The sequence below is a fragment of the Marasmius oreades genome, chromosome 1, assembly GCF_018924745.1.
Source record: "Marasmius oreades isolate 03SP1 chromosome 1, whole genome shotgun sequence".
NCBI lineage: Eukaryota > Fungi > Basidiomycota > Agaricomycetes > Agaricales > Marasmiaceae > Marasmius > Marasmius oreades.
Window position 1 is genome coordinate 2,694,011 of NC_057323.1, and position 21,741 is coordinate 2,715,751.

The 21,741-nt window shown below is 47.6% G+C and overlaps 14 protein-coding genes across 16 annotated transcripts; 3 read left to right on the forward strand and 11 right to left on the reverse strand.

Annotated features, from left to right (window-relative positions):
- Positions 1-362: 362 nt before the first annotated feature.
- On the reverse strand, positions 363-1,857 carry E1B28_000835 (uncharacterized protein; the record flags this gene model as incomplete). Its single annotated transcript, XM_043146710.1, has 4 exons — positions 363-443; positions 492-575; positions 629-1,486; positions 1,543-1,857. The coding sequence occupies 4 exons, from the start codon at positions 1,855-1,857 to the stop codon at positions 363-365; spliced, it is 1,338 nt and encodes a 445-aa protein (XP_043015415.1).
- A 785-nt stretch (positions 1,858-2,642) lies between these two features.
- E1B28_000836 (uncharacterized protein) lies at positions 2,643-3,598 on the reverse strand (the record flags this gene model as incomplete). Its single annotated transcript, XM_043146711.1, has 2 exons — positions 2,643-3,133; positions 3,187-3,598. 2 exons carry the CDS (start codon positions 3,596-3,598, stop codon positions 2,643-2,645), a joined length of 903 nt encoding a protein of 300 aa, XP_043015416.1.
- Positions 3,599-3,651: 53 nt separating this feature from the next.
- On the reverse strand, positions 3,652-5,231 carry E1B28_000837 (uncharacterized protein). The gene is made up of 5 exons (XM_043146712.1): positions 4,807-5,231; positions 4,601-4,752; positions 4,489-4,544; positions 4,296-4,438; positions 3,652-4,237 (listed from the first exon to the last, which is right to left on the reverse strand). Exons 1-5 carry the CDS (start codon positions 5,100-5,102, stop codon positions 4,057-4,059), a joined length of 828 nt encoding a protein of 275 aa, XP_043015417.1. The 5' UTR covers positions 5,103-5,231; the 3' UTR covers positions 3,652-4,056.
- Positions 5,232-5,668: 437 nt separating this feature from the next.
- On the reverse strand, positions 5,669-5,938 carry DMC1_1 (Meiotic recombination protein dmc1; the record flags this gene model as incomplete). Its single annotated transcript, XM_043146713.1, has 2 exons — positions 5,669-5,769; positions 5,821-5,938. The coding sequence occupies 2 exons, from the start codon at positions 5,936-5,938 to the stop codon at positions 5,669-5,671; spliced, it is 219 nt and encodes a 72-aa protein (XP_043015418.1).
- Positions 5,939-6,353: 415 nt separating this feature from the next.
- DMC1_2 (Meiotic recombination protein dmc1) lies at positions 6,354-7,240 on the reverse strand (the record flags this gene model as incomplete). The annotated part of the gene is made up of 8 exons (XM_043146714.1): positions 6,354-6,419; positions 6,482-6,507; positions 6,557-6,640; positions 6,696-6,717; positions 6,776-6,870; positions 6,920-7,046; positions 7,108-7,128; positions 7,181-7,240. The coding sequence occupies 8 exons, from the start codon at positions 7,238-7,240 to the stop codon at positions 6,354-6,356; spliced, it is 501 nt and encodes a 166-aa protein (XP_043015419.1).
- A 93-nt stretch (positions 7,241-7,333) lies between these two features.
- Positions 7,334-7,646, reverse strand: E1B28_000840 (uncharacterized protein; the record flags this gene model as incomplete). The annotated part of the gene is made up of 3 exons (XM_043146715.1): positions 7,334-7,426; positions 7,489-7,527; positions 7,578-7,646. 3 exons carry the CDS (start codon positions 7,644-7,646, stop codon positions 7,334-7,336), a joined length of 201 nt encoding a protein of 66 aa, XP_043015420.1.
- An 867-nt stretch (positions 7,647-8,513) lies between these two features.
- On the reverse strand, positions 8,514-9,941 carry E1B28_000841 (uncharacterized protein; the record flags this gene model as incomplete). The annotated part of the gene is made up of 3 exons (XM_043146716.1): positions 8,514-9,506; positions 9,560-9,793; positions 9,852-9,941. The coding sequence occupies 3 exons, from the start codon at positions 9,939-9,941 to the stop codon at positions 8,514-8,516; spliced, it is 1,317 nt and encodes a 438-aa protein (XP_043015421.1).
- Positions 9,942-10,106: 165 nt separating this feature from the next.
- On the forward strand, positions 10,107-11,338 carry E1B28_000842 (uncharacterized protein). The gene is made up of 4 exons (XM_043146717.1): positions 10,107-10,221; positions 10,283-10,520; positions 10,581-10,765; positions 10,818-11,338. Exons 1-4 carry the CDS (start codon positions 10,121-10,123, stop codon positions 11,077-11,079), a joined length of 786 nt encoding a protein of 261 aa, XP_043015422.1. The 5' UTR covers positions 10,107-10,120; the 3' UTR covers positions 11,080-11,338.
- On the reverse strand, positions 11,275-13,107 carry E1B28_000843 (uncharacterized protein). Of its 2 annotated transcripts, none has more exons than XM_043146719.1 (6): positions 12,686-13,107; positions 12,514-12,624; positions 12,238-12,465; positions 11,868-12,176; positions 11,700-11,805; positions 11,275-11,642 (listed from the first exon to the last, which is right to left on the reverse strand). In XM_043146719.1, the coding sequence occupies exons 1-6, from the start codon at positions 13,019-13,021 to the stop codon at positions 11,407-11,409; spliced, it is 1,326 nt and encodes a 441-aa protein (XP_043015424.1). In that variant the 5' UTR covers positions 13,022-13,107; the 3' UTR covers positions 11,275-11,406. The 2 variants fall into 2 exon arrangements, with proteins under 2 accessions (XP_043015424.1, XP_043015423.1); XM_043146718.1 differs by having other exon boundaries at positions 12,514-12,630.
- A 1,220-nt stretch (positions 13,108-14,327) lies between these two features.
- On the forward strand, positions 14,328-14,674 carry E1B28_000844 (uncharacterized protein; the record flags this gene model as incomplete). The annotated part of the gene is made up of 3 exons (XM_043146720.1): positions 14,328-14,441; positions 14,490-14,616; positions 14,670-14,674. The coding sequence occupies 3 exons, from the start codon at positions 14,328-14,330 to the stop codon at positions 14,672-14,674; spliced, it is 246 nt and encodes an 81-aa protein (XP_043015425.1).
- Positions 14,675-14,726: 52 nt separating this feature from the next.
- Positions 14,727-15,029, forward strand: E1B28_000845 (uncharacterized protein; the record flags this gene model as incomplete). The annotated part of the gene is made up of 1 exon (XM_043146721.1): positions 14,727-15,029. The coding sequence occupies one exon, from the start codon at positions 14,727-14,729 to the stop codon at positions 15,027-15,029; it is 303 nt and encodes a 100-aa protein (XP_043015426.1).
- Positions 15,030-15,576: 547 nt separating this feature from the next.
- E1B28_000846 (uncharacterized protein) lies at positions 15,577-18,965 on the reverse strand. Of its 2 annotated transcripts, XM_043146722.1 has the most exons (6): positions 18,459-18,965; positions 18,397-18,405; positions 17,897-18,346; positions 16,802-17,846; positions 16,256-16,751; positions 15,577-16,203 (listed from the first exon to the last, which is right to left on the reverse strand). In XM_043146722.1, exons 1-6 carry the CDS (start codon positions 18,943-18,945, stop codon positions 15,715-15,717), a joined length of 2,976 nt encoding a protein of 991 aa, XP_043015427.1. In that variant the 5' UTR covers positions 18,946-18,965; the 3' UTR covers positions 15,577-15,714. The 2 variants fall into 2 exon arrangements, with proteins under 2 accessions (XP_043015427.1, XP_043015428.1); XM_043146723.1 differs by having other exon boundaries at positions 16,256-17,846.
- Positions 18,966-19,111: 146 nt separating this feature from the next.
- E1B28_000847 (uncharacterized protein) lies at positions 19,112-20,130 on the reverse strand (the record flags this gene model as incomplete). Its single annotated transcript, XM_043146724.1, has 5 exons — positions 19,112-19,617; positions 19,673-19,742; positions 19,799-19,882; positions 19,936-20,045; positions 20,109-20,130. 5 exons carry the CDS (start codon positions 20,128-20,130, stop codon positions 19,112-19,114), a joined length of 792 nt encoding a protein of 263 aa, XP_043015429.1.
- A 543-nt stretch (positions 20,131-20,673) lies between these two features.
- Positions 20,674-21,721, reverse strand: E1B28_000848 (uncharacterized protein; the record flags this gene model as incomplete). The annotated part of the gene is made up of 4 exons (XM_043146725.1): positions 20,674-20,767; positions 20,818-20,923; positions 20,978-21,366; positions 21,417-21,721. The coding sequence occupies 4 exons, from the start codon at positions 21,719-21,721 to the stop codon at positions 20,674-20,676; spliced, it is 894 nt and encodes a 297-aa protein (XP_043015430.1).
- Positions 21,722-21,741: the final 20 nt, after the last annotated feature.

A 21,741-nucleotide genomic window follows, 5' to 3' on the forward strand; every position in this document is an offset into this window, starting at 1 on the left:
TATCGCGTCAGCGACTCCAGTAACGTGTGCCATAAGGTAAGAGGATACAGTAGGATTACATATTGATAAAGAGGTGTGACATAGACGCTGAGCACGGATTTCAGCGATTATACATATGCGACACGTAAAAAACCAACTCACAGCGTATTTTTCGTGTCGTGAAGGTGAATGGTTTACATACGTAGGATTGGACATAGAGACGTGATAATCGTCGGAGTTGTTATCTGGAGGTTAAATTAGCTGTAGTTGAGGTTATCGAGTTCGTGGAGTGTGCTTGATTATGTACACTTCATCACTCAAGTCAGTGGAAGGCGACTCTACATAGAAACGTCTATACGCACTGTCATCATGAGAGACGGAAGCTATCGCTTGTTTCCGGTGTACCAGGAGAGGTTTACGCTGCCGACGCCAGCAATGTATACTTTGGCACGCAACCGGCAAACCTGAGAGGGTGAGCGAAGTTCACCAGTTCATTGGGCAGGAAGACCTACTGTGTCTGCTACTTCTGCACTTCTGAAGTGCACGTGAAGGTCACCATTCGGCATTCTGACTATCTGGCTCACTTCGCCGAAACTCTGCAGAAGAAAATATATGAGTAAAAAGAAGAAGAAAAAGCGCAAAATCGCACCTCGCACCAGCGCTTAGCACCTTCGAATTTGCGAACATCGTTGGTAGCGATGCCACTTACGACAAGTTTCTTCTTCTTCTGATTCCGGGAGCTCAATGAGGCAAATGAAACGCGCGGAATGGTTTTGGTTGACGCGGCAAACGCTATTTGGGGGCGTGTAAGTCCCGGCCTGGTTGTGGCGTAGCATTCTTCATCGTCCTCGTCTTCATCATCCTCCAAGAGATCGTTTGTGGGAAGATTCCCTGTCACGAGCGAGCCTCCCTTGGTAGCGAAAGGAACTCTCAGACTGCTAGCTTTCTGAGGGCTGGAAGTGCCGAAGTTATCGGAAGAGGTGTTCTTTAGATTGCCATGAGAACGGCGGCGCAAGCGAATAGAAGAGACCAGAGTCTTTGATGCCTGTGGTTTATAGTGTGTCGAGGGCGGGTTGTGCTCTTCGCTTGCAACAACCGTTGAATGGGAATTGGTTGTGGTTGCAGTGTTGCTCGAAGACATGCTGGGCCGAGATGGGGCACACAGGGTGTCAGACTGTAGCACAGAGACTTGTGAAGTAGTCGGTGATGAAAAGAAACCCAAAACACTGGGACGCCATCTTGTGGGAGGGGATAAATCAGGTATCGAAGTTGCTGCTGTTGAAGTGTTGAGAGTAGACAGGCTAGATGACCTGTTGTGCTGTTTTGGCATATGGTTTCTTCCGGTTGGCGTCCCGAAACCTAGAAAAGGTATTCGCGAGGGAGATTGTCGATTGGGGGTACTTGGACGGAGTGAAATATGGAGATGTCGAAGGGTAGAGGAAGGAGAGCCAAGAAAAGTAGATCTTTTTGTAGACAGTGGAGTTGAGGGCGTTCCGTTTTGCTGTATCTGCCAATTGTTCCAGAAGTTAGAGAAATCTCGAAGTAACAGATAACAATCTTCACCTCGGCCGATTCCTCTCGAGCCTGAGCGAGATCTTCCTCATCGACCACGTCGTAGCTGTCCAAAGTCGCTGCTGATTGGCAAGGACCAGGGACAGGATTTGGGTGCTGAGATAAATCCGGATAGGCAAGATACGGGTTTAAACGGAGATTCCCGTCGTTCGGGAGGTCTTGAGTATGCCCACTCGAACTAGCCACAGAAGACCTTTGCTGCTCTTGTATCCATTTATCCAACATACTCGACCGCCTCCGTCGGGGACGCAGGGGTTGAGGGCTGAACGGGTCCTCTTCAGGGGTCGTATAAGGGAGGTCATCCATGTCCTAAATCTACAAGAAATGAGCGACAAGAAAGGTCATTTTTGGCCATATTAAAGGCCATTGAAGCAGATACATGCCTGAGTGAAAGGAAGGGAGGGCCGTGAATGATATCGGGTGAGGAGATGGTATCGAGTGTGGGGCCGTCTTTGGGTATCGTGGAATAAAAGGTCGTCGAGAAGGGCAGGAAGAAGGTACAGGGTTGGTCGGACACGAGGAGGGGATTTTAAAGATGAGGCATGACGGGAAAGAACAACTCAAAAAACGCGTCCTTCGCCTTCGCCTCAACGCGTATGAAATTCCTTATTTGGAATTTCAACATATTGCCTCGAGGCGTATCAAGTGATACACTAAGTTCTCGGCTCCTGGGTTCGTTCTTTCTGTACTAGTACATAGGCCTATATATAATAGGCATTGCTTCACGGAATCATGACATCGAGGTGAGGGCACGACAGATGCCACCACAAAACCAGAATCAAATGTATATGTATTGGCTGTCGTGCACGACGCAATCATCTTAAGGGATGCACATCAAAGTGCGAGGCGTATCATGGGAACGCGATAGGAACGCGAACTTCAAGGCCGATAGTCCCAGAATTTCGACTCGTGGTCATGGTGGTCAAGGGCGAACAACGCAATTCCAGTACAAAGGAACGTTGTACGGCAACGTTACCCTCCTCTACGAACAGTGGAATGTTCTTAAATATACCTGTATGGATCAAAGAACCGTGTTAGGCGCACGTTCGCGAACAATGAAAGAGCCTGCATTGAACTAACTCACATGCAGCCTAAGAAGCTTGTCCCTTCGCTTTCGCAAGCCCTTCGATTGAGTTGAGCAGCTTTGCGAGGATATCTGCAAATAAGTCTGCAGAAGGAGTGGCTTTGTACAGTCGAAGAAGCTTGAACGATGACGAAGATTCTGTAGGGTTCTGCTCCGAGGTCTCCACAGATTTCCCAGTAGTATCCGCATCATCTAAAAGACTGACCAACTCTGTGTCGACCGGCAGACTCCCAAGAAAGGTTAGTTGCTCTCGTTGAGCCATGGCTTTTCCGCCTCCGGTGGAGAAGACATTGCTGACTTCCCCGCAACATGGGCACACATAACCGCTCATATTTTCAATCAAACCCAGAATTGGAAGGTTGACAGCCTTGGAAAATGAGAGACATTTCATGGCATCTGTAAGGGCTACGGCTTGTGGTGTGGTGACGATTACGGCAGAGAGTTTCGAGTGAACTGGCGCAAGGTGCTCGAGTAACGACAAATGTTCGTCAGAGGTACCTGTTTGGGCATAGGTCGTTCGATGGTGAGAGAGAAGTTCGGACAACACGCACCCGGGGGTGTATCTATCACAAGGTAATCCAGCTCTCCCCATCTCACGTCACTCAAAAATTGCCTGATCATCCCATTCTTCTTTGGCCCTCTCCAAACAACCGAATCTCCCTTCTTCTTGAGGAGAAATCCTACACTCATGGCAGCCATCCGTGCCTCGCTCCCATCAGCAAACACTGGAACCCAACCATCACTGCTTTGATGAACAGGTTGGCCGTCTAAGCCCAGCATACGAGGAATTGAAGGTCCTGTCAGGTCTACATCAAGAAGTCCTACTTTCGTTAAGCTTGAGGATCTATAGAGGCTCAAAGCGAGCTGAGTTGAAACGGAAGATTTGCCGACACCGCCCTTGCCCGATAACACAATGATAATGTTTTTGATCGTTCTGCAACGCCTGGCCACGGGTGTTTCCATGTCGATTAGCAGTCGGAGAGGATGTCAGTACTTTATAATCAAGTCTTTTTTTACGGCCAACAATCTCCCGCGGGTCAGAATCAGCCCGATATACACAGGTACTGTAGTAACAAGTTACTGGATCAGTAAACGTAATATTATGTAATTGACGATGATAATGATGATACTCCATTGGAGTGAACTCTGTTCTCCTTACTGTATTCGCACTTTCGAGCAGCACAGTCCGAACACCTTCCAAGCAACAGTTCATTCAACTTGCAATACGAATAATCATACTAGATTTGCGTGACCATACGTATCTTGAGCCTACCATTTGATTTTCCGCACTTCATGTTCTGCGGAAGGAGTTCGCTCATAGTACCAGATTGTTTCATTGGTAGCGCAAGTCGAGTTGGTGGTCGTGTCAAGAGTCTTGTAGGTACCAAATTGCTCCTAAACACCAGCGGGGGTCGAACATGTTAAGACATCCGCACAGAAAATGAACTCACCGTCCCTAAGACATGACTAAAGTACCACACTTCTGTCAGGATAGTGCGGTTGAGGCATCCAAGGTATGGTGTAGCCCCGGTCTGCGTCCGGAGGGCATTCTGAATGGAATGCAGCGGGTAACCCGTTTTGTTAGATGGCATGATTCCGTTACTGAAAATGACATGAAGTTTCAGATAGACAATCGAGCTGTGGAATTTTTACGGCTTACGCAGCGAGAATGTCGAATGTAGGGTACTGTTGGAACACCCTCGTAGCAGTGTGGAAGAAGTCCACGACTTCCATTTTGTCCTCGTATGAATCCCCATAGCATTGAATATCAAACGTAGACGTGCAGGTGGCGTGTTTGGAATACTGTACCAAAGTCATTTCTTTGTGCTGAACGGCGGGAGTAAAACACGGACCTCGTGTGCCCAAAAAATGGCATTATCCATCGATTGGGCGATCCAGTACTTGTTCACTGTGGAGTGGCATGCGTCAATGGGGAAACCAAAACTCAGCGACTTGAACACGAACTATAATCAAGTAGATCATAGCGTTTAAATTTCTCAATGAACGTGTCAATTCCTGGACCCCTATATGCAGGTATTTCCGTGCCATTGGGGAAGGCTTGTGGGGATGGTGCAGGATCGTATTGTCTGGAAGGATCACAGTATTGCTCGAAAGACCTTATCAAATGGACTTTCAGCGATTATGGATTGAGAAATGATTCAAATAATCACCCGTCGCAGTTATCCGGCCACAAGCCATGAATAGTCCAACTACCTTTCGGTAACTTCTGTCCTGCATCCTCCCTCCCGGTGAAGGTGCTCCAAAACTGTGTTTGCAGCACAAGTCCTCCTGGAGTGGGCGTGCAACATGTGTTCTTGATCGCAGTCGTGTTTTCGCAGGAGAACGTGAGAGGTTCGAGAGCACAAGCAGAGAGATTTGGATGAGTCGGTGAGACTGCGCAGTTAGCGAGCGCAGAAACAACTGTCCAACCACTGAGGGCCAAGTAGAGGCCAGAGTAGCGACGCATTCCCTATACTCTATGAGCTATCAGAGTCTTCTTGACGCATCATTCCATCTGGTTATGCGTATATATAGAGAATGCGGTGATCAACGTGCGTTTAAATAGATATTAAATAAATAGATAGCAGGAGATACAGCGTGCACCAACCCACGTGTGCGAGCATAAGTATCCTACACTTGCTCTTTCAAATCGAATTCCGCTTCGTCCACAGAAGACCATGGTCTTCCGCCCACGCACGCCGTCTTACATGAAACTGAGCGTTCATCACGATACAACCCTACGATCCAAACAAGCATTTGGCAAGCCTTTGAACGATCCAACTTCCCGTTTCTCGCTGCACATGTTGTTGTGATCCCGCTGCAGGCTTAATGACAGGTACATACCTCAGATGACGGGTTCCTTATTATACGGAATGGAATGATCACAATATGAATTGGCAGCAAATTACGGGATTCTAAGTACATATAGGACGATAGTCAGGAGCGAAGAAACCTGCAGGTGAATGCATGAATCCACAAAGCATAGACTGCTGTGAAACAGAGGAAAGCGGCACATTTGTATCCCAGCAGAGTTCAAACATCTGCCCAGCCACCTTCGTCTAGTTTATAAGAAGCTTCACTTTCAGGGCGGTCAGGACTGTCGACGAGCTTTGCCACACGTTCTTCCGCTCGACCTGATGAAAGGTTTGAATGTCAAGATACCACAAGCGGAGGAATGTTTATACCTTTACGAAGGAACATTCTTGTAGCGGACGCATGGGACAAGATATGACCGCCAATGGGTTTCAGAGCACCGCCAGCAACGAAAGTCATTGTGGCGCCAGGGTCAGCTTGAAGGAACATTTCAGTGGCGCGAGTGTGCAATACTCTAAAGAATCGAGGTATGGAACACCTACACTGGACTTGGTTGGTCAAGAGGACCACGATCTGACAGAATAAGAGAAAATTAATGAAAGAGCGAAAAGCGTGAGTGACGACCGATACGATACGTTGTATTCCTCAGATAGTTTCGTGAGTTTCGACAGCATCTGTATTGATAAGTAACCCTCTTTTGAATGTATCGGAAACCTACTTGGGCGAGCTAGGGGGAGCTGACTTAGCCTTCGGTTAATGAACACTGGTCAAGAGCCGTGCCTTTTGTTGTCTTTCTCCCAGTTCCCCTCGACCACTGAAATCTACGCGAAACAGGGCCATTATGCTGTCCACGATCTGCAAGCGACATGGGTTAAGAAGGGTCTGCTGAACAATCGAAAACCCGTCAGACCAGAAGGCGGAAGTCTTTGTCTTCAGCGAAACGTTGAGAACACTCATTGATGAGTTCCATCTATCACAGAAAGGATTTCATGATAGTATCATAAGATATTCAAGAAGGCAAGTTAGTCGTACCTGATGCTCGCTGTTGAAGGCTCGAGCTGACAAGGGAATAAATGAAAGGTAGGATCGAAATATGGAAATACTCACCGTACAGAATATTTTCGAGTGCCATGTTACCGTCTACACCAAATCTATCCGCAATTGATTTGATACGGTCTGGACGAAAGGTTCCTGTTAACAAAGATGAGGGGGTTTCTTGATGACTCTTTAAATAATCAGGACCTACCTTCTGTGTCGATGTACGCGACCTCACAGAGTGGTCGATGAATTCTGAGTCCTTCGATGGCCATCAGACTGGAGGCTCACCTTTCCAGATGCTCCGCCGAGATCAGGAGGAAGTTGCGCGACAACGCTCATAGTGTGAGCTAACTGCGTCTTTCCGGTTCGAAACTCTCCGTAAACTTAAATTCCGTTAATAGCCTATTTACTCCTTTGAGGACTGCCACTTGCCTTCTGAGATTGATTGCGACATAACTCCCCCGCCTAAGATACCATCTACGGATTTACTACCAGTGCTGATGGTAAAGACCCGTTTCCGTTTATCCTGGAGTTCTACGCCAGTAGAAAAAGAAGATCCCTAGAAGTTCAAACGGTCAAGGTCAGTGTGCGCACAAAATGAATACGGTGAGTCAACAGACGAGGATCTTGTGGGCAGCTTCCTGAATGAATACATAAGTCTTTACACGCTCGGGTAACTGGAAGCAGCTTCACTTTGATCTTTTCGACCTTGGCTTCGGACATTCCCTTGATTACGAAGGTGTGAGTGCGCATATAGCCGGACCTGAATTTGCTTATCACTTTGATTTTTAGCATTTGACGTCTAGTCGTCATATTTACTCCCGAAACAGTATTGATTGCAGCAGACTAAGGATAGGAGCGTGAAATCATGGCACAAAAAGACGCGTGGAATACGGGAATGGACACCTTGAGCTTGAGTATGTCTTGCACGTTGATACCCTGAATAAATGGGAACGACGACGATTTCAGGATAGGGGTACATTTGAGATTTGAAAATTTACATGTTGCTGAAGCTCGTCTACGTTGTCAAACCAGGGTGTCTGAACGCGCTGTGAGCTTCATCATGAAATGAGATGAAATCAATCCCAACCTCGTCCTCGTCAGGAGTTGGGCTCTCAGTCCGAGAAGGTACTTGAGAAGGTTCACGACGTGGAGGCATGGGACAAAAAGAAATAAGAGAAGAAAAGTGGTGGTTGATGAGAGAGAAGGGCAAACACCAGGTGACTGGACGCCTCCGATTAGACTAATCCAAGCCGGAGATCTCCAGCCTCACTTCTTTCTTCACTACCGCCACCGTCAATCGCATTACTCGCATTCTATACCCGCCATTCTCTTGAATAATGAATATGCCTCGTTCCGCCGTTCAGTTTCCAGAAAGTCTCGCTACACCTCCTTCAGATCGTGTCCGGGTGGGTATTCGAAATTTCCCCTCCGCAACCGCCACCCTGACGCGCTGGGAATTAAGAATGGGCTCGCATATCCCCGCGTTGCGCAGTCAAAACGTATCCCCGACCGAGTTTCAAAGGATCTTCACTGGAAATTCAAGACATTGTCTGCTGCTAACTCAGAGCTGAGATGGGAGACGGAGGTCAACACGTCACCTGTACTTGTGAGTGAAACTCCTCTGCATTATATGGGGCACTCCTTGAGAGTGGGACTCAGGTTTTGGACCCCAAACATCAGTCATCTTGCGAGAGTAGATCACCACTGAGGTTCCCTCTAAACCTCGTTAGGACCTTATTACTCTGCACTCCTCCAATGCTCTCATCGAGTCGGACACCAACGGACATTTTGTCCAATTACTCCTACTCGTCATCCTCTGCTTCGTCCTCTGGATCGGAGAATTGAAGCAGGGATGTAGAAAACCTGAGAGCACAAGGAAGATGCCTTCGATTGGATTTTGTAGTGTATAACACGGATCTCCAAGGAAGCCTGTACGCACTAAACTCTTCATATGCCACCAGTTAGCTACCAAGTCGCCGAAAATGTACAAAAAAGTAAGCAAACCAAAGAAACAAAAAAGACATCAGTCCGCGTCAATGAGCATGCCGCCTCGCCCTCTGCGGATCCGCTCTTCCAAACCACCTGATCCGCCGAAGACTTTCTTCTGTTCGTGGCTTAAGAAGTCGCCCGTGCCTTTTGACTTCAGCCTAGCCGCTTCATCAGCGGCCAATTCCGCCTTTTCCTTCTCCAACAGAGCCTTTAAACGTTCTTGGCGTTCAACGTCCATGGCCTTAGCATCGAAAGTCATCGCCGCTAGGCGTGCTGTACGGTTACTGATGGGCTGGGGCGGAGGCGGAGGTGCAGCTGAGCGATGATTTTCAGCGCGGGGTAGAGTGCGGGGCCTCTTTGCATTTATATGCGAGCGATAACCTTCTTGACGTGGGCTGGGACTCCGAGATCGTTTCCTGTAACCTTGGTCGAAGCTTCGACTTCTCGATCTGCGGCGGCCGACGTCTCGATCAGCCCTATTTTCATCTGAGCTAGGTCTACTACGAGACCCATAACCTTCATCTTCAAGGGGTTCATCGGTATCTCTGTACCAATGTTCCGGGCCGCGACTGTCGCGGGGCCTGTCACTATGGTGTTCAAGTCGACGACTGTCCCCACGAGAATAAGGCGGGGGAGAGCGCCTCCTTTCGTAAGGACTGGAGGAGCGCCGATTCTGATGATGATCTCGGGATCGAGACCTTCGCCGGTATGACCTCTCATCGTCGTAGGGGCTAAGAGAGTGTGAATACCTGTCGTCCAGTTCACGCCGTTTCCCTTCCTTTCTTTCACGTCTGAGCCTCTTCCTTTCTTCTTTTTCCCGTTTTCCTTCCTTCCTATCCTTCTTGGGTTTGATACCATTTCGCTCCTGCATTGCCCTCAGACGAAGAGGATTGGACATCAGCGCTTCGTAGGCAGCCTGTTCTTGTTGCTTGATGGCGAATAATGGATCCTCCCTAAGTTTGGCAGCAATGTCGCGGGCAGTATTGGCGTTCTGGACTGCTATAAAGTTCTTGTGCGATGCACCGAGCTGCAGAAAAGGTTTAGTTCACCATTAGCTTTCTTATAGTTTTGGCTCCACACCTTCGCATTCTCGTCAGCAGTGAGTATCTTGTCTACCCTCTTTTTGCCCAATAGGTAGTCCTCGAGGTCATTTGAGTTCTGACTACTTCCTGTAGCGGGAGTCGTGTACATCCATTCCAGCTTTTCTGTCCGTTTCTTCCCAGTCTGTTCTTCTTGTAGTCGCTGAAGTTCTTGTAGTTGACGCTCTTCTTCTTTCTCCTTCCGAAGTTGATCAAGTTTCTTTTTCTCTTCCAGCTATGATGCAATGAAAATGTTAGCCATAAATGACGTTGAAATTGGAATGACAACTTACCGCTTTCTTCTCCTCTAGCCATACCCGCTCCTGATTTTTCAGCAGGAGAGGATGCCAGGACTTCTTCATATTAAGATCACCCCCACCCATCTTGACAAAATCGTATCAATTAGTGGGATTGTTGTAGAACTGGGAAAGAGCAGCAAATTAGCTGTTTCAAGACAAATCGGATGACTGTTGTCCGTCAAGCGCAGTGCCGAGTTTATTGATGTTTGGCCCATTTGAACTTCTCAGTACACAGTTCCCACGCTCCATCCCCTACAAATGTCATGGCCCACCGAGAAGCAGAAATCCCAGACGACCTACAATACGGCGAGTCGGACCCTCTGAACCACGACTTTCACGAAGAATCAAACTCAGGGCAGCCAAAGTAAACTCTTTTCCTTCTCAACCATGGTTGACATACAGTGCTCACAGAAATGGATATCCAGACCAACCCGCTCCATCTATGCCCTCACCCGGAAGGAGATCACTCGCGGTCTCGCGAACCGATTCGTTCATTCGAGGGTCTACATATTTCTTTATCTCACAATGGCAGCACTCTCCATTACGACAATAGCCCTAAGTATCACCGACGGATGTCCTGGACTTGCTTTCTACATTCTGGAGGTCATCATCAATGTATCTATGATATTGGAAGTTGGGATACGACTTGTTGCATTCGGAAAGGTGAGTATAATTTGTCGCCTTGCGATGAAGAATAATTTCCCCATATTGTTTTATGTAAAGCAATTCTGGAAGTCACCATTCAATGTCGTGGATTTAGTCTTGACGGTGTTTTGTGCTTTGACACTTCTTGTTCTGGCCTTTGCGAAGTGCGGCTCAGGGAGTAAAGAGGAGGAGATTCTAGACACGCTGCTCCTCGTTGCACGCAACGTGCTCCAGTTTAGTCGTTTAGCTGCGGTCATGAGGCAGTACGTATTGGTCACGTCTTTTTGAGTCCCTTCTCATACACATTTCCCCCAGGTCAGGGCAATCTATTTTTTCACGCCCGAAACCAATCGATATCAACACTGCAAGGCGAGCTGGGTACAGTTTGGATATTGACATTGAGAGTGAAGATGAGGAAGATCCAGAGTTAGGAAGACCGCTGGTGCGGCATCCGGTAGTGTTTGAAGCAGACGACGAACCCCCCTATTCCGACACTAGACCTCCAGCCACAGAGAATCCTGTATTGGTTTATGGGATTCAGAGCGAGCAGGAAGCTTGGGCATCATCTGGACGGTAGCACGCTCCCGCCGTGTTGCATAATTATCCAATCCAACACCTTGCATCCTTATTTACTTATGCATGTAACTTACTTACTTTACTCCGTCCCGTCGCTAATATCAACCTCAGCTTTGTCTATTCAAATTTAGATATGCATATAGGTCCACAGAAGAATTTGAATCCCAACAATAATCTGCATCCATGCCCATTGCAACTGAACCCAGGAATCCACTTCATTTGAGGCCTGGGTCTGAATGTAAAAGGGGGGGGGGGGGGGGGTCTAAATCAACCAATGCATCGCTCTCGTTGTCCATTGACGCAGGCACAACTATTCCCGCTCTCGTTTCTATTCGATGAAAGGATATGATTGCTCATCATTCGAGCTAATCCCCATAACGGAATACTGATTGCCCATCTCGCCCCCGTCCGGCGAAACAGAAACCAACCTCAGCGCAGCTTCTTCTATTCTTTTGGCCTTTTCAGGATCCCGAGTACGATGGTTTTTCATTAACTTCAGTAAGCGTTCCTTCAGCCCCATTGCCTGAAGAAAATGGCTTTGTGTTAAGGGCTTGTACACCGGCACTTGGAGGGACGTTGAGCTCGGTGAATGGACTCAGAGATATTGAAAGAGATGCATACTCGAATCCTCTACCGCTTCTTTCAAATACGCAAAATCCACGTTCGCGGTAAGATCACACTCTCCGGGTCGATGGAAGAAATCGACTATTTTGTGGTCTTTGAAGGCCTGGTATAAACATAGATTTCATTATAGCTTCATCTCACATTGGAATTGGGAACGATATTTACCCTTCGAGAATTGTCATAAAACGTGTCCCCACCGTAGTCAATAATGAGACCACATCCTCCTTTCCTGAGCAACTCGCCGATTTTGTGAGCTATTTTAAAGGCGACGGGGGAAACTTCGAGGAACGACCCAACAGGTATTGACTGGAACCGCGGAGATGAGGTGCCGAGTAGAGTCGAGATGGGGGTAGGTGCGGGAGTGAGAACGGGGTAGAAGCATGGGTAACGTACTGACGATTGAGGTTCTGGAAGGGGTGGTTCAGCGAAAGAGGAAGAGGAAATTAAAACCTCATGCCATCCTTCTTCCGTTCGCTGTGAAGGGGAATGGATTCAGTAATGTGAGATCACGAGATTAGATGGGAGACATCCGAACCTTCAGAACATGAAACGGAAGTGCATCAAAAAATTCATGGGCCATTAACATGGTGTAGATGTCTCCGCTCGGAGGAATGGAGTCTATAGAGGCGTGCCATTGTATCTCTAGATTCCCCTGTTTGCCGAGTCTCTTCTGTTGCATCGCACGCATTGCAGAGCTATTCTCGACGAGATGAACTTGAACTTGAACTTGTGCTTTCATGGTCCGTGTAAGTTGTGTTATAACCTGAGAAGTGAAGGTAAGGTGACGATCGTTGAAGAACTGGCTGCTTACTCTCAGCATGTCAGCCATTAGTGTTCCTCTGCCCGGTCCAAGCTCAATCATTCGGATTGTAGACGGCGAACCCGCGTTTTTCCATTGAGAAAGAAAGAATATAGCAATTAACTACATCTTGAATGCTTGTCATCCACAAAAGTCGCCTCAACGCAGCTTAAAGAACACGCACCTCGCCAAAAACCTGACTGATATCAGGGCTTGTAATGAAGTCTCCTTGAGAGCCAAATACTACATTGGATTCCTTCATGTAATACCCCTCCGTTGGATGTGAGAGGCAAAATTGCATGTAAGTCGCGAACGAAATCGGTCCTGTTGCCTGGATACTTTTGAGAAGAAGATTTTCAATTGGCGTTACCTTGGTAAGAGGGGGGGGGGATGGAGTCTTGACAGAATCAGAATAAAGACGGTGGTCAAGGTGTCGCAGACGAGGTATCGGAGGAGTCGAAAGGAGGGTACGACATATCCTAAAGCGTGTTATCGTGGTCAAACGCAAGCCCTGGAACATCTGGTTCAGGATTCGAGTGACCTAGCAAGGACTTGTGGATGACTTGGTGACAGAATTAAAGTATGCAGTAAGAGACCGATACTCGGTACAATGCTTATGTAAGTAGCTTGAGGCAGAATTCGGAACCTAAGAGCAATCTCGACTCTCTACTCTTACTAGGCGATCAATAGCCTTGTAATTGCTCAAAGCATTGTTTGTCAATTGTTTGTCGTGATCGTGCTAAGTATCTTGAATCGTGTTTGTTTAACTTGAATGTCACCTTTAGATACATTCAACTCAGCCGCTAGGCGAAGGAAGGTCAAGGAATGCTTTGCAGCTCTTATAAGTACATTGCATCGCACTACATATTGGAATTTGGCACCACTCCTTTTCTTCTCGCTAAGACCTCTTCCAGAATCCAGATCTAGCAAAGTGAGGAGGCTACCGCCTGGGCTTACGCGCCAAAATGAAAGCCGCCCGTCAGACCGAGCATTATCCCACGTGAAATACCCTACTGTGTCGCGTTGGCTCGTCACGCATGGCCTTCGTATGGGGTGGGGCAACTTACACTTGTTGCTTGATGTGGGAAAATAACGATTACTTAATCACCTCCGCCTCAAGCCTCCTCTGAAGTGCGGCCCTGTAAACTACACTTTCCTCAGACAGTTTCATGTCAAATAAAGTATTTGAATCACATTTAGAATCAAATATCTAAATTTTGTCCGGAGGGATTTTTATTTGACCACCAGTAAGGGTGTGTTCGTGAGTGTAACTCTTGACACAACTGGAATTTCAAAAATCCCTCCGGACAAATACAATGTTTTTGGTATTAAACATTAATGCGCGCAAAAAAAATGAGCAAAAACAACCCAGTAAAACAGAGTTAACCTTTCGAAGATGTCGCCCCTAACTCTCAGCAAGCACGAGTGTAACGCAGAGTAACACTGTGACGACGCGTCGCGCTGTACGAGAAACGCTGCGTCAAGTGGAGGGAACGGTCCCACAGCACGCCCAATTCCGGAAATGTGCAGCATTTACTACGATACATCATAGATAGCGTATTTATTGTGTTAGAGGCCTTGAACCGTCAGAAACGGCTGGAGACGCGACGCGACATCCAGGTGCCATGTTTTTGGTGGCTGTGAACCGTGGGTTGCTTATTAAGCAGCACGACGCGGAAAGTGCAGTTGCCCCACCCCACTTCGTATTTTACACGCACGTCGTCTCTCCCTCTCTCCCTCTCCTCCCCTTTTCCCTCATGTCCGATAACCAAAGAAAACTGCCTGGTACCCACATCAAGATCAAAGCATGATCAAGACATTGTTGAATGCCGCTGGGGAAGCAAAGCAAGCAGATGGAGGCTGATGAGCTGTTGTTGCTCATCAATGGTACTCAAGGTGGTAAGAAAAATGCGAAGAAGTGTCAGGATCACTTCAAGAAGGTACGTCTTTATATACATTTCATTCTACTTATCTGAATTTGTTTTTAGTTGAAAGATATGTATGCCGACGTAAAATGGCTTCGCTCAAAGAGTGGCTTTGACTGGGACGACAAGAAAAATATGGTCACCGCTTCTGAGGAGAGCTGGAAGGAGCTGAACAGTGAAAACAGTCAAGGTTCGTTATGGTGATTTGTTCTTGTTGCTCGTACTGATTCATCTCTACATCAGGCTAGATCGAAGAAGAATTTCTCTTTATGGTGCAACATTACGACTCTCCACAGAGGCATGCACACACCGTCAAGCTACTCGAAGAAGATGGCGAACTCTCAGACGATACTTGGGATGATGTTGTTGTGTGCTTTGAGCAAAACAGCCACTCGACGGTCTCCTTCCTTGCCCTCCCCTCCAAAGAATGACATGTTCAGTACGCCACAAGCCCGCAACTCGCACTTTCTGATTTCTGATGCTTTATGTGGTCTGTTTCGACAACTCGTTATCCTCAATTCTCAGTCTCCACTGTTGTACTATGTTGTCGCAGTCTCCAATTCCCATGTAATAATTGTCGGAAATATTGATTCCGGTGTATAAGCGTTTATAAACGTCCGCTTTTTCTCACAAGGCGTTACTAGGTGGCCTTACCCTTTATGGAGCCTTATTTCGGCTTTATAAAGCCTTATTTGGCTTATAATCGTTAATAAGTGGGCCGAGAATTTTCACACACCTGGTTATGAGGTTCCCGGAAAATCTCTGACACGCGGTTGTAAGGCAAATAAGGTTCCGTAAGGGCTACATAAGGCTAATTTCCCTTGTGAGAAAAGGCGTAACGCTTATAAACGCTTATACACCGAAATTCCTTTTCCGACATAATACATAGTTCATGTAAATTAACTACGTTCATGAAGGACCTGTTGGTACGATTCCCACATCTCCATTGCAATTGTATCCCTCATTCTCTCGGCTTCACTTACATGACACTACTTGTAACAGACGTGATGCTGACCCAGGCTGGCCGTGGCTTTCTCCGATCGGAGGTCATAGCCGGCGCACCCGAACAGGCCGTATCTTATCCCGGGCTTCCCCGGAACAGCCAAAAGTTCCAAGAACACCTTCATACTGTACGCCTCCTACATGTCATACTTGCAACTCACGTACAGTATCCTGTTCATTTATACATACACCATAATAATAATACGCTATAAGTAACAAGTGGTAATTAGTAATAGTCATTCTCTATGAAAGCGAGCGAGTCCTATGTTCACCAAAATCCCGAACCTCACGTAAATAGCCCGACACACCAACCCAGCCACCAACACACAGTCACCGCCTGCAGGAGAACAATACAGGTCGAAATCCCCACTAGAATCCACTGTCCTAATATCACGCCCCAAAATATCGGTAGAATTACCCAACGTACGTAAGTGATGGGCTGCAGCCTGAGATGAGACAACATTGACAGCCCAAAATACACTTGGAGCAACGTTAGGAGCGCGCAACCACAGAAAAGAACTGCCAAGGCAACCCAATGGCGAAAGGATCGTTTTGGTACGTGAGTGATAGGGTACCGCTTCGCCTCCCCGGTGAACTCGTTACGATAGAGAGGTATTATAAGAAAGTCCTGGACGTCAACACCAATCGTCCTGCCGTATGTTCTCCAGAATGGTGCGACAACGTCCAAGATAAACGTTAGGCTGTTCATACCCAGTTCCCAAAAGTGCTGGTAGTGGTCTTTGTAGCTTTCTTCGAGAGCTTGAATTTGGGAGATCTACAGAAGTCACGGTGAGCGAAAGCCACTGGAGGTAGGTGCAATACCTTACCTCAGGATATATAACCGAAGCGTAAGCCGCAGTGCGTTTATAGTCATATTTAACCTGATTGTGCACTGCTTGAGTTTCTTCCAATATCTCTAATACTTCTGCATTCTTCTCTGTAATGGCATTCCGATGCGCTTCTAATTGGGTTATAGATTCTATTAAAGCCGTGATAGGATCTTGCAGGACATCATGCGTAATCGGAAACCCCCCCTTCCCTGAATCTTGCTGGAGAAAAGCACGAAAGATCGCTCGTTGACGAGCTAAGCGAGCGTGGATATCATCAACTGCTTTATAACCAGTGTACCGTCTCGTATGCCCTGTGACCGCCGCTGGGTCGTGCATGAAGGCGTCCATGAGTTCTGGGGAAAGACCGGTGTGTGGCAACCCCAAAAAAGTCATCAGGATAGTCTGACATGTTTCATAGTCCTTCACACCGGTTGCTATACGATTCAATAATCCGCGGACCCGCAAATTCTGAGCTTTGCATTCCTCGAGTAACCTGCGGGTGATTTAGTCCAGAGAAAGCCTGAAGGGAGAAAGGTGCTGTACTCAGTTTTCAATCGATACTCATGATCCGCTTTGATATCGTCTTCCTCTTCTTCCTTCAGATGGTCCACTTCCACAGAATCCCTCATTGGCGGCGGGAGCGATATTCGGACCTTCGGTCGACTTGAGAACGTGTCTAAGGGCGACTTCAGAGCTTTTTCGCTTTTCAAAGAGGTGGGTCTGTAAGGGGACTGAGGACTTGGACTGAATTGCGATCGCATTCCGTCCTTGGGCGAGGACTTCTGCACGCGAGATTCTTCCCCAGAGAAAGCATCGTGAGCTGAGTCCTGGCTCCTCTGACGTTCAATCACTTCGCCTACTTGCAGGGAAAGTAGCTTGGGTTTACGACCGCTATCATCCGAGTGCCCGTGGACAGAATTCCGAGGTGAGTCAGCATTGTCACTGCCACTCGCAGCGTGATAACGAGCACTATCTAGATGTGGAGCACTATTTCCTGGAGACAAAATGTCCGGAGCCTTCAATGACCAATTCGGAATTGATGCGCCGCTGACGAGACTGCTCGGAGCAGAGTCGACACTTTTGCGAGACTCAAGCGACTGACGGCGTGTCTCTACAAATGGCTCGAATGAAATACGTCCTTCTGAGGATTTGTGCCTCGATGATGGCTGTGCTGAGAAACGGGAGGAAGCTAGAGAAGGAGAAGGAAAGGCGGGTACACTGTGGTGGTGAGAAGAGGGTTTGGGTGACGTTTGAGTTGGATCCTCGGGTATAGTAGTCATTGTGTCGCGAACGTTTTGTGCTTGGAGAAACTCCTCCATGATCAATGCTGATAAATGCCAACCTGATGATGGACCCTTCCTTGCGAGATGTTTCAACCATGTCAGTGGCTCCGCTTTCGTGAGTGCCGACTGTACAATCTTATCTTGATCGTCAAACCACCTCACAACTTTTGCAAGGTTGTATCGCTTGGAGCCACTCGATAAGGCGGTATAAGCCAAGTGGTAACGACGCTGCAACTGGTCGCTTGTTATAGCAGCCTTCTGAAGAGTATGCTGTGAAGCCAAGGTCTTTATCCGCGAAAGTTTGGCTTTGGATCGTTCCTGAGCAAGTTGAGGTCGTAGTTATTGAGTGACTCACTGGAATATATATTCTCTTGTTTCTCGATGGACATAACACTTGTTAATTGTTCTTTATCCTTGCCCTTGCCTTTCGATATAGACAATGTCCAACGCCGTTCATGTTTATCGTCTTCAGGTATTCCTGACCAATCGAGGGTAGAGCCGTCATCAGAGGACCAAGGGACTGGATGACTAGGAATCTTCCTCGATCCGAGAGGAGTAGAATAATTTGTAGTTTCAGTGGAGGGACTGAAGTCAATGTCGACCGGAGGAGAACCGTTACTCGGAAACGCAGTACCAGTGGGAGAACCTGGGATAATCGAAAGGAGTTTCGAAGGAGATGAACTTGTTTGAGAAGGACTCGAATTTAGGCTGGCTCGGTTGTGATTCGACTTTCCGGCCTTCAAACGGGCTTCACGACGAGCCTTCATCTTTACCGCACGCTCTACATCCTGGAGTATTCTAGAATCTGGAGATAGAGTTAAAAGGAATACTCTTGATTTTAGCGGTGCTACTCGCCTTCCTGCGCTACTGAGGCTGTGAGGAAAATCTTATGATTCGGTAAAGCGTTTGCCACTCACATAGTTCATACTCGTCGGAGAACGGATTCGAACTATCATCTTCGTCCTGTTGTAACATCTGAGAAATGGCCGCAGGATGGTAAGTTGAGGAGCTGATGGAATGGATCCTTCTGCGATGCTTCGCCGAACTGCTGGTGTACGAGGTGCCTAATTTCGCGTCAATTGAAACTACTCTTCGACCCGTAGTTTTCCCGCTAGAACCATCTGCGAGCCTAGCATTTCCCGCTTCTTCCTTCCGTGAAGAGTCATCTCCGGGGGCTTTCTTGCTGCGCGAAGCTCGTCGACCGAGATCGGAAGGAAAACGAGGATTTGGATTATTCTTGGAAGTGATTTGTGTATTAGGAACAGGTAAGTGGTTGGCACCATCCAAGTCAGAGAGGCTGGTAGACATGGCATTTGGTGGACAACCAGCAGTTGTCAGAACTGCTGCTCGGCTAACCGTCCCACGTGAAATAAGATCAAAGCGCTGACTTTGCAGAAGACGCATGCATCCAGTGCATCGAGTAACGATTATAAGTATGTGCAGTGCATAATGATATAAATTCAAAATTGGCATATTATATATACATAGATTGTGATAATGTTACCCATAAAGATATAAAGATCTTATGTAAAACCGAGATTCGATGCAACTACTCCGACCACAGGCTGGATCATGCCAGTGGATCATGGTCGCAACGACTCTGAGTAGTCTTGACTCGGAGTCCCAAAGCGTCAGCCCGTTTGTTAATCCTACCAAATAGGTCGTTCACTGTTTTCATTCGCCTCAACCTCGTGTCAGAAGTGGCATGCGTTGTGGGGTTCCGCTCAGGCTGCTTTTTCGGTGGGGGACTGTAACAAAGCCTGCGATCTTCTCTCACCGCAGACAGAGAGTCTGCACGTGGACGAGCATAAGGATCGAAAGGAGGTAGGGGTGCAAGCTGCTTCGGACTCTCCCGGTGTACCGGGGGTAACTTTCGAGGCGGGGTGGAGCGACGCGTTGCATTGGAAGTAGAACCAGAGTAGACTTGTTCCACAACGACATGCCGGTCCTGTTGGTTGATACCAGGAGGAAGGTAGAGCATCGGTGGCTTCGCTTTAGACTGGGTTCGAGTGCGAGAGAGGTAGGGCAAGGTCAACGAGTCTCTCACTCTAGCAAAGCGGTCGCTATTAAGCCGAGCTTCCAAGACAGAAGAAATATGAGCATCGGAAAGTCGGTTCGTGGGGAGACTCACCTAGTTCATCTGTCTCATCTGCTGTTACCACGACAGGAGCCGCATTTCTTATGTGGGTAGTGGGTGTATCCTGCAGACAATTGTTATTATGAGATCATGCGCAAGAGTTCGTGGGAGGCGACACACAAGAGTACTGGACTCCCGAGATACGAAGTTATAAAACAAATCCACTCGCGCCGTAGGCGGATATAAGGGAGCATTTTGGTGCATCTAAATCAGGGAATCAGACTGATGGGAATAAGGTGGGATAAGAGGGGAAGTACTGGATGGACTGCGTGCGTTACTGCAGTTCGGTGGGGACTGGAAGAGTGGACTGCTCTCCTGGCGTGTGCCCATCCCTGAGCTTCTGAAGGGCGATGAACCTCATCGCCCACTGCGATTGGAGAGGGAGTGTCATTTGAGTGTGCTTTTCTGTAGCGGTCAACATGGATAGTACCGGAAATGAATGCGCCCCTCATAGTTGTGTTCCTGCCTGAAACGATATATTCTGAACCGTCAGAATACGCGCTATATTAAAATGCGGCACTCTCGGTGAATCGCCGCCTGTGTTGGTGAACCTGAACGTAGGAAGGAATGACTTTGTTGCGGGTATGACGAGAAGGAGTTTTGGGATCTCAGCACGATGGCCGAGGGTTTTATAGTGGGCCAATGATACGTTGCTAGACAATGAAGTCAGGACTTCCCATGCCATATTGAAATGGAGAGGATAGAAGGGGATGGGCCACAAAGATGCCACAATAGTGCTCCATTAAACTACTGGAAAAATGGCGGGAATCCTTTATTGTAGAAGAATAGTCACACTCGCATAACATTGATCCCAACAGGCCTAGTTCATTGTTTGATGAACCATGCAGTATTTCACACCCGAGCATGGGGCGAACGTCGCCCAAGTTCAGGAATTTCACTCGCCAGAATAGATGCCATCCATTACTCCTCGAAACTGATTTCATTATTCAGACTGCTTGTATCAAATCAATTATGACATTTGGCTAGATTTACCTCTAAGTATAACGCGGTAATTGACGGGTACGGGTGCTCCTTCGTTTCATGAGTAAACGGATAAAGAGGAGGCTTGTTAGGGCAGATAAGCCGTACCTACAACGGCATGTTCAGTACTACATACTGTTGCAACAAGCAGAACATACCAGGTTATAACGTAGGACAAGTGCGCATTTCGGAGGTCGACTGTGGCTGGCCGACCCACGGGCACACCTTTACTCAGACAAAAAGCTGCGTCGCCGGCGTGTCCATCTGACAGAAAGGATCGTTCAAACAAGCTCATAGCAGGAGATAGATGTTACTCACCGAAGATTTGTTCGATGTAAACTGGTTGTACTTTGCGCTTTTCTCCACCTGCGAATTCTGCCATCCCCTCTACGTCTGTCCAGTACCATTTTCCTTCTTCAGGACGATTGTCGGGAGTAAACATATTACGCGGTTGGGACATTCGCAACATACCCGTAAATTCGACTTCCCCCTTCTCTTTACAGAATAACGCGCTTTGAGCGAATTCAGTGGAGACAAACCCTCGATTGACTAGAACCGTTGTTCCGTTTTCTCGATCCAGCGGAGTTACCACATGTGCTCCATGTACTCCTTCTCTGACACGGGGTGATAGAAGCATTGTATGTTCATGATCCCATCTTCCTTTGAGCACTACCTTGCGCCAGACAAACTCGGGGAGAACTGAAAGACTGAAAAATGATTGAACTAGATAAGTCATAATCAAAACCCGTCTGCTCACTTGATTTTACTAGGGAGTGTTAAGGGATGGAGTTCTAGTTTCTCTTGCAGTTCATCAATTAGATTTATCTTCCATTTGAGTCGCCCTAGTTGCCATGTTCCGAGGGCAAACGTGAAAATGGGAATGACGCCAACAGCGACCATGGTCGGGCTCATCCAGGGCTCCCGTCGAGGCTTGTATATTGAGGGAACATTGGCATTGTCAGAATGGACAAGCCTAGTGAACCCGTTACGAATTGTGCTGGACGCCCGTAGCTTAAATCGAGCGGAATGATATCGGAACTGTGGACGAAATAAAAGATTCATTTTGGAAGAGTTTCGCACGA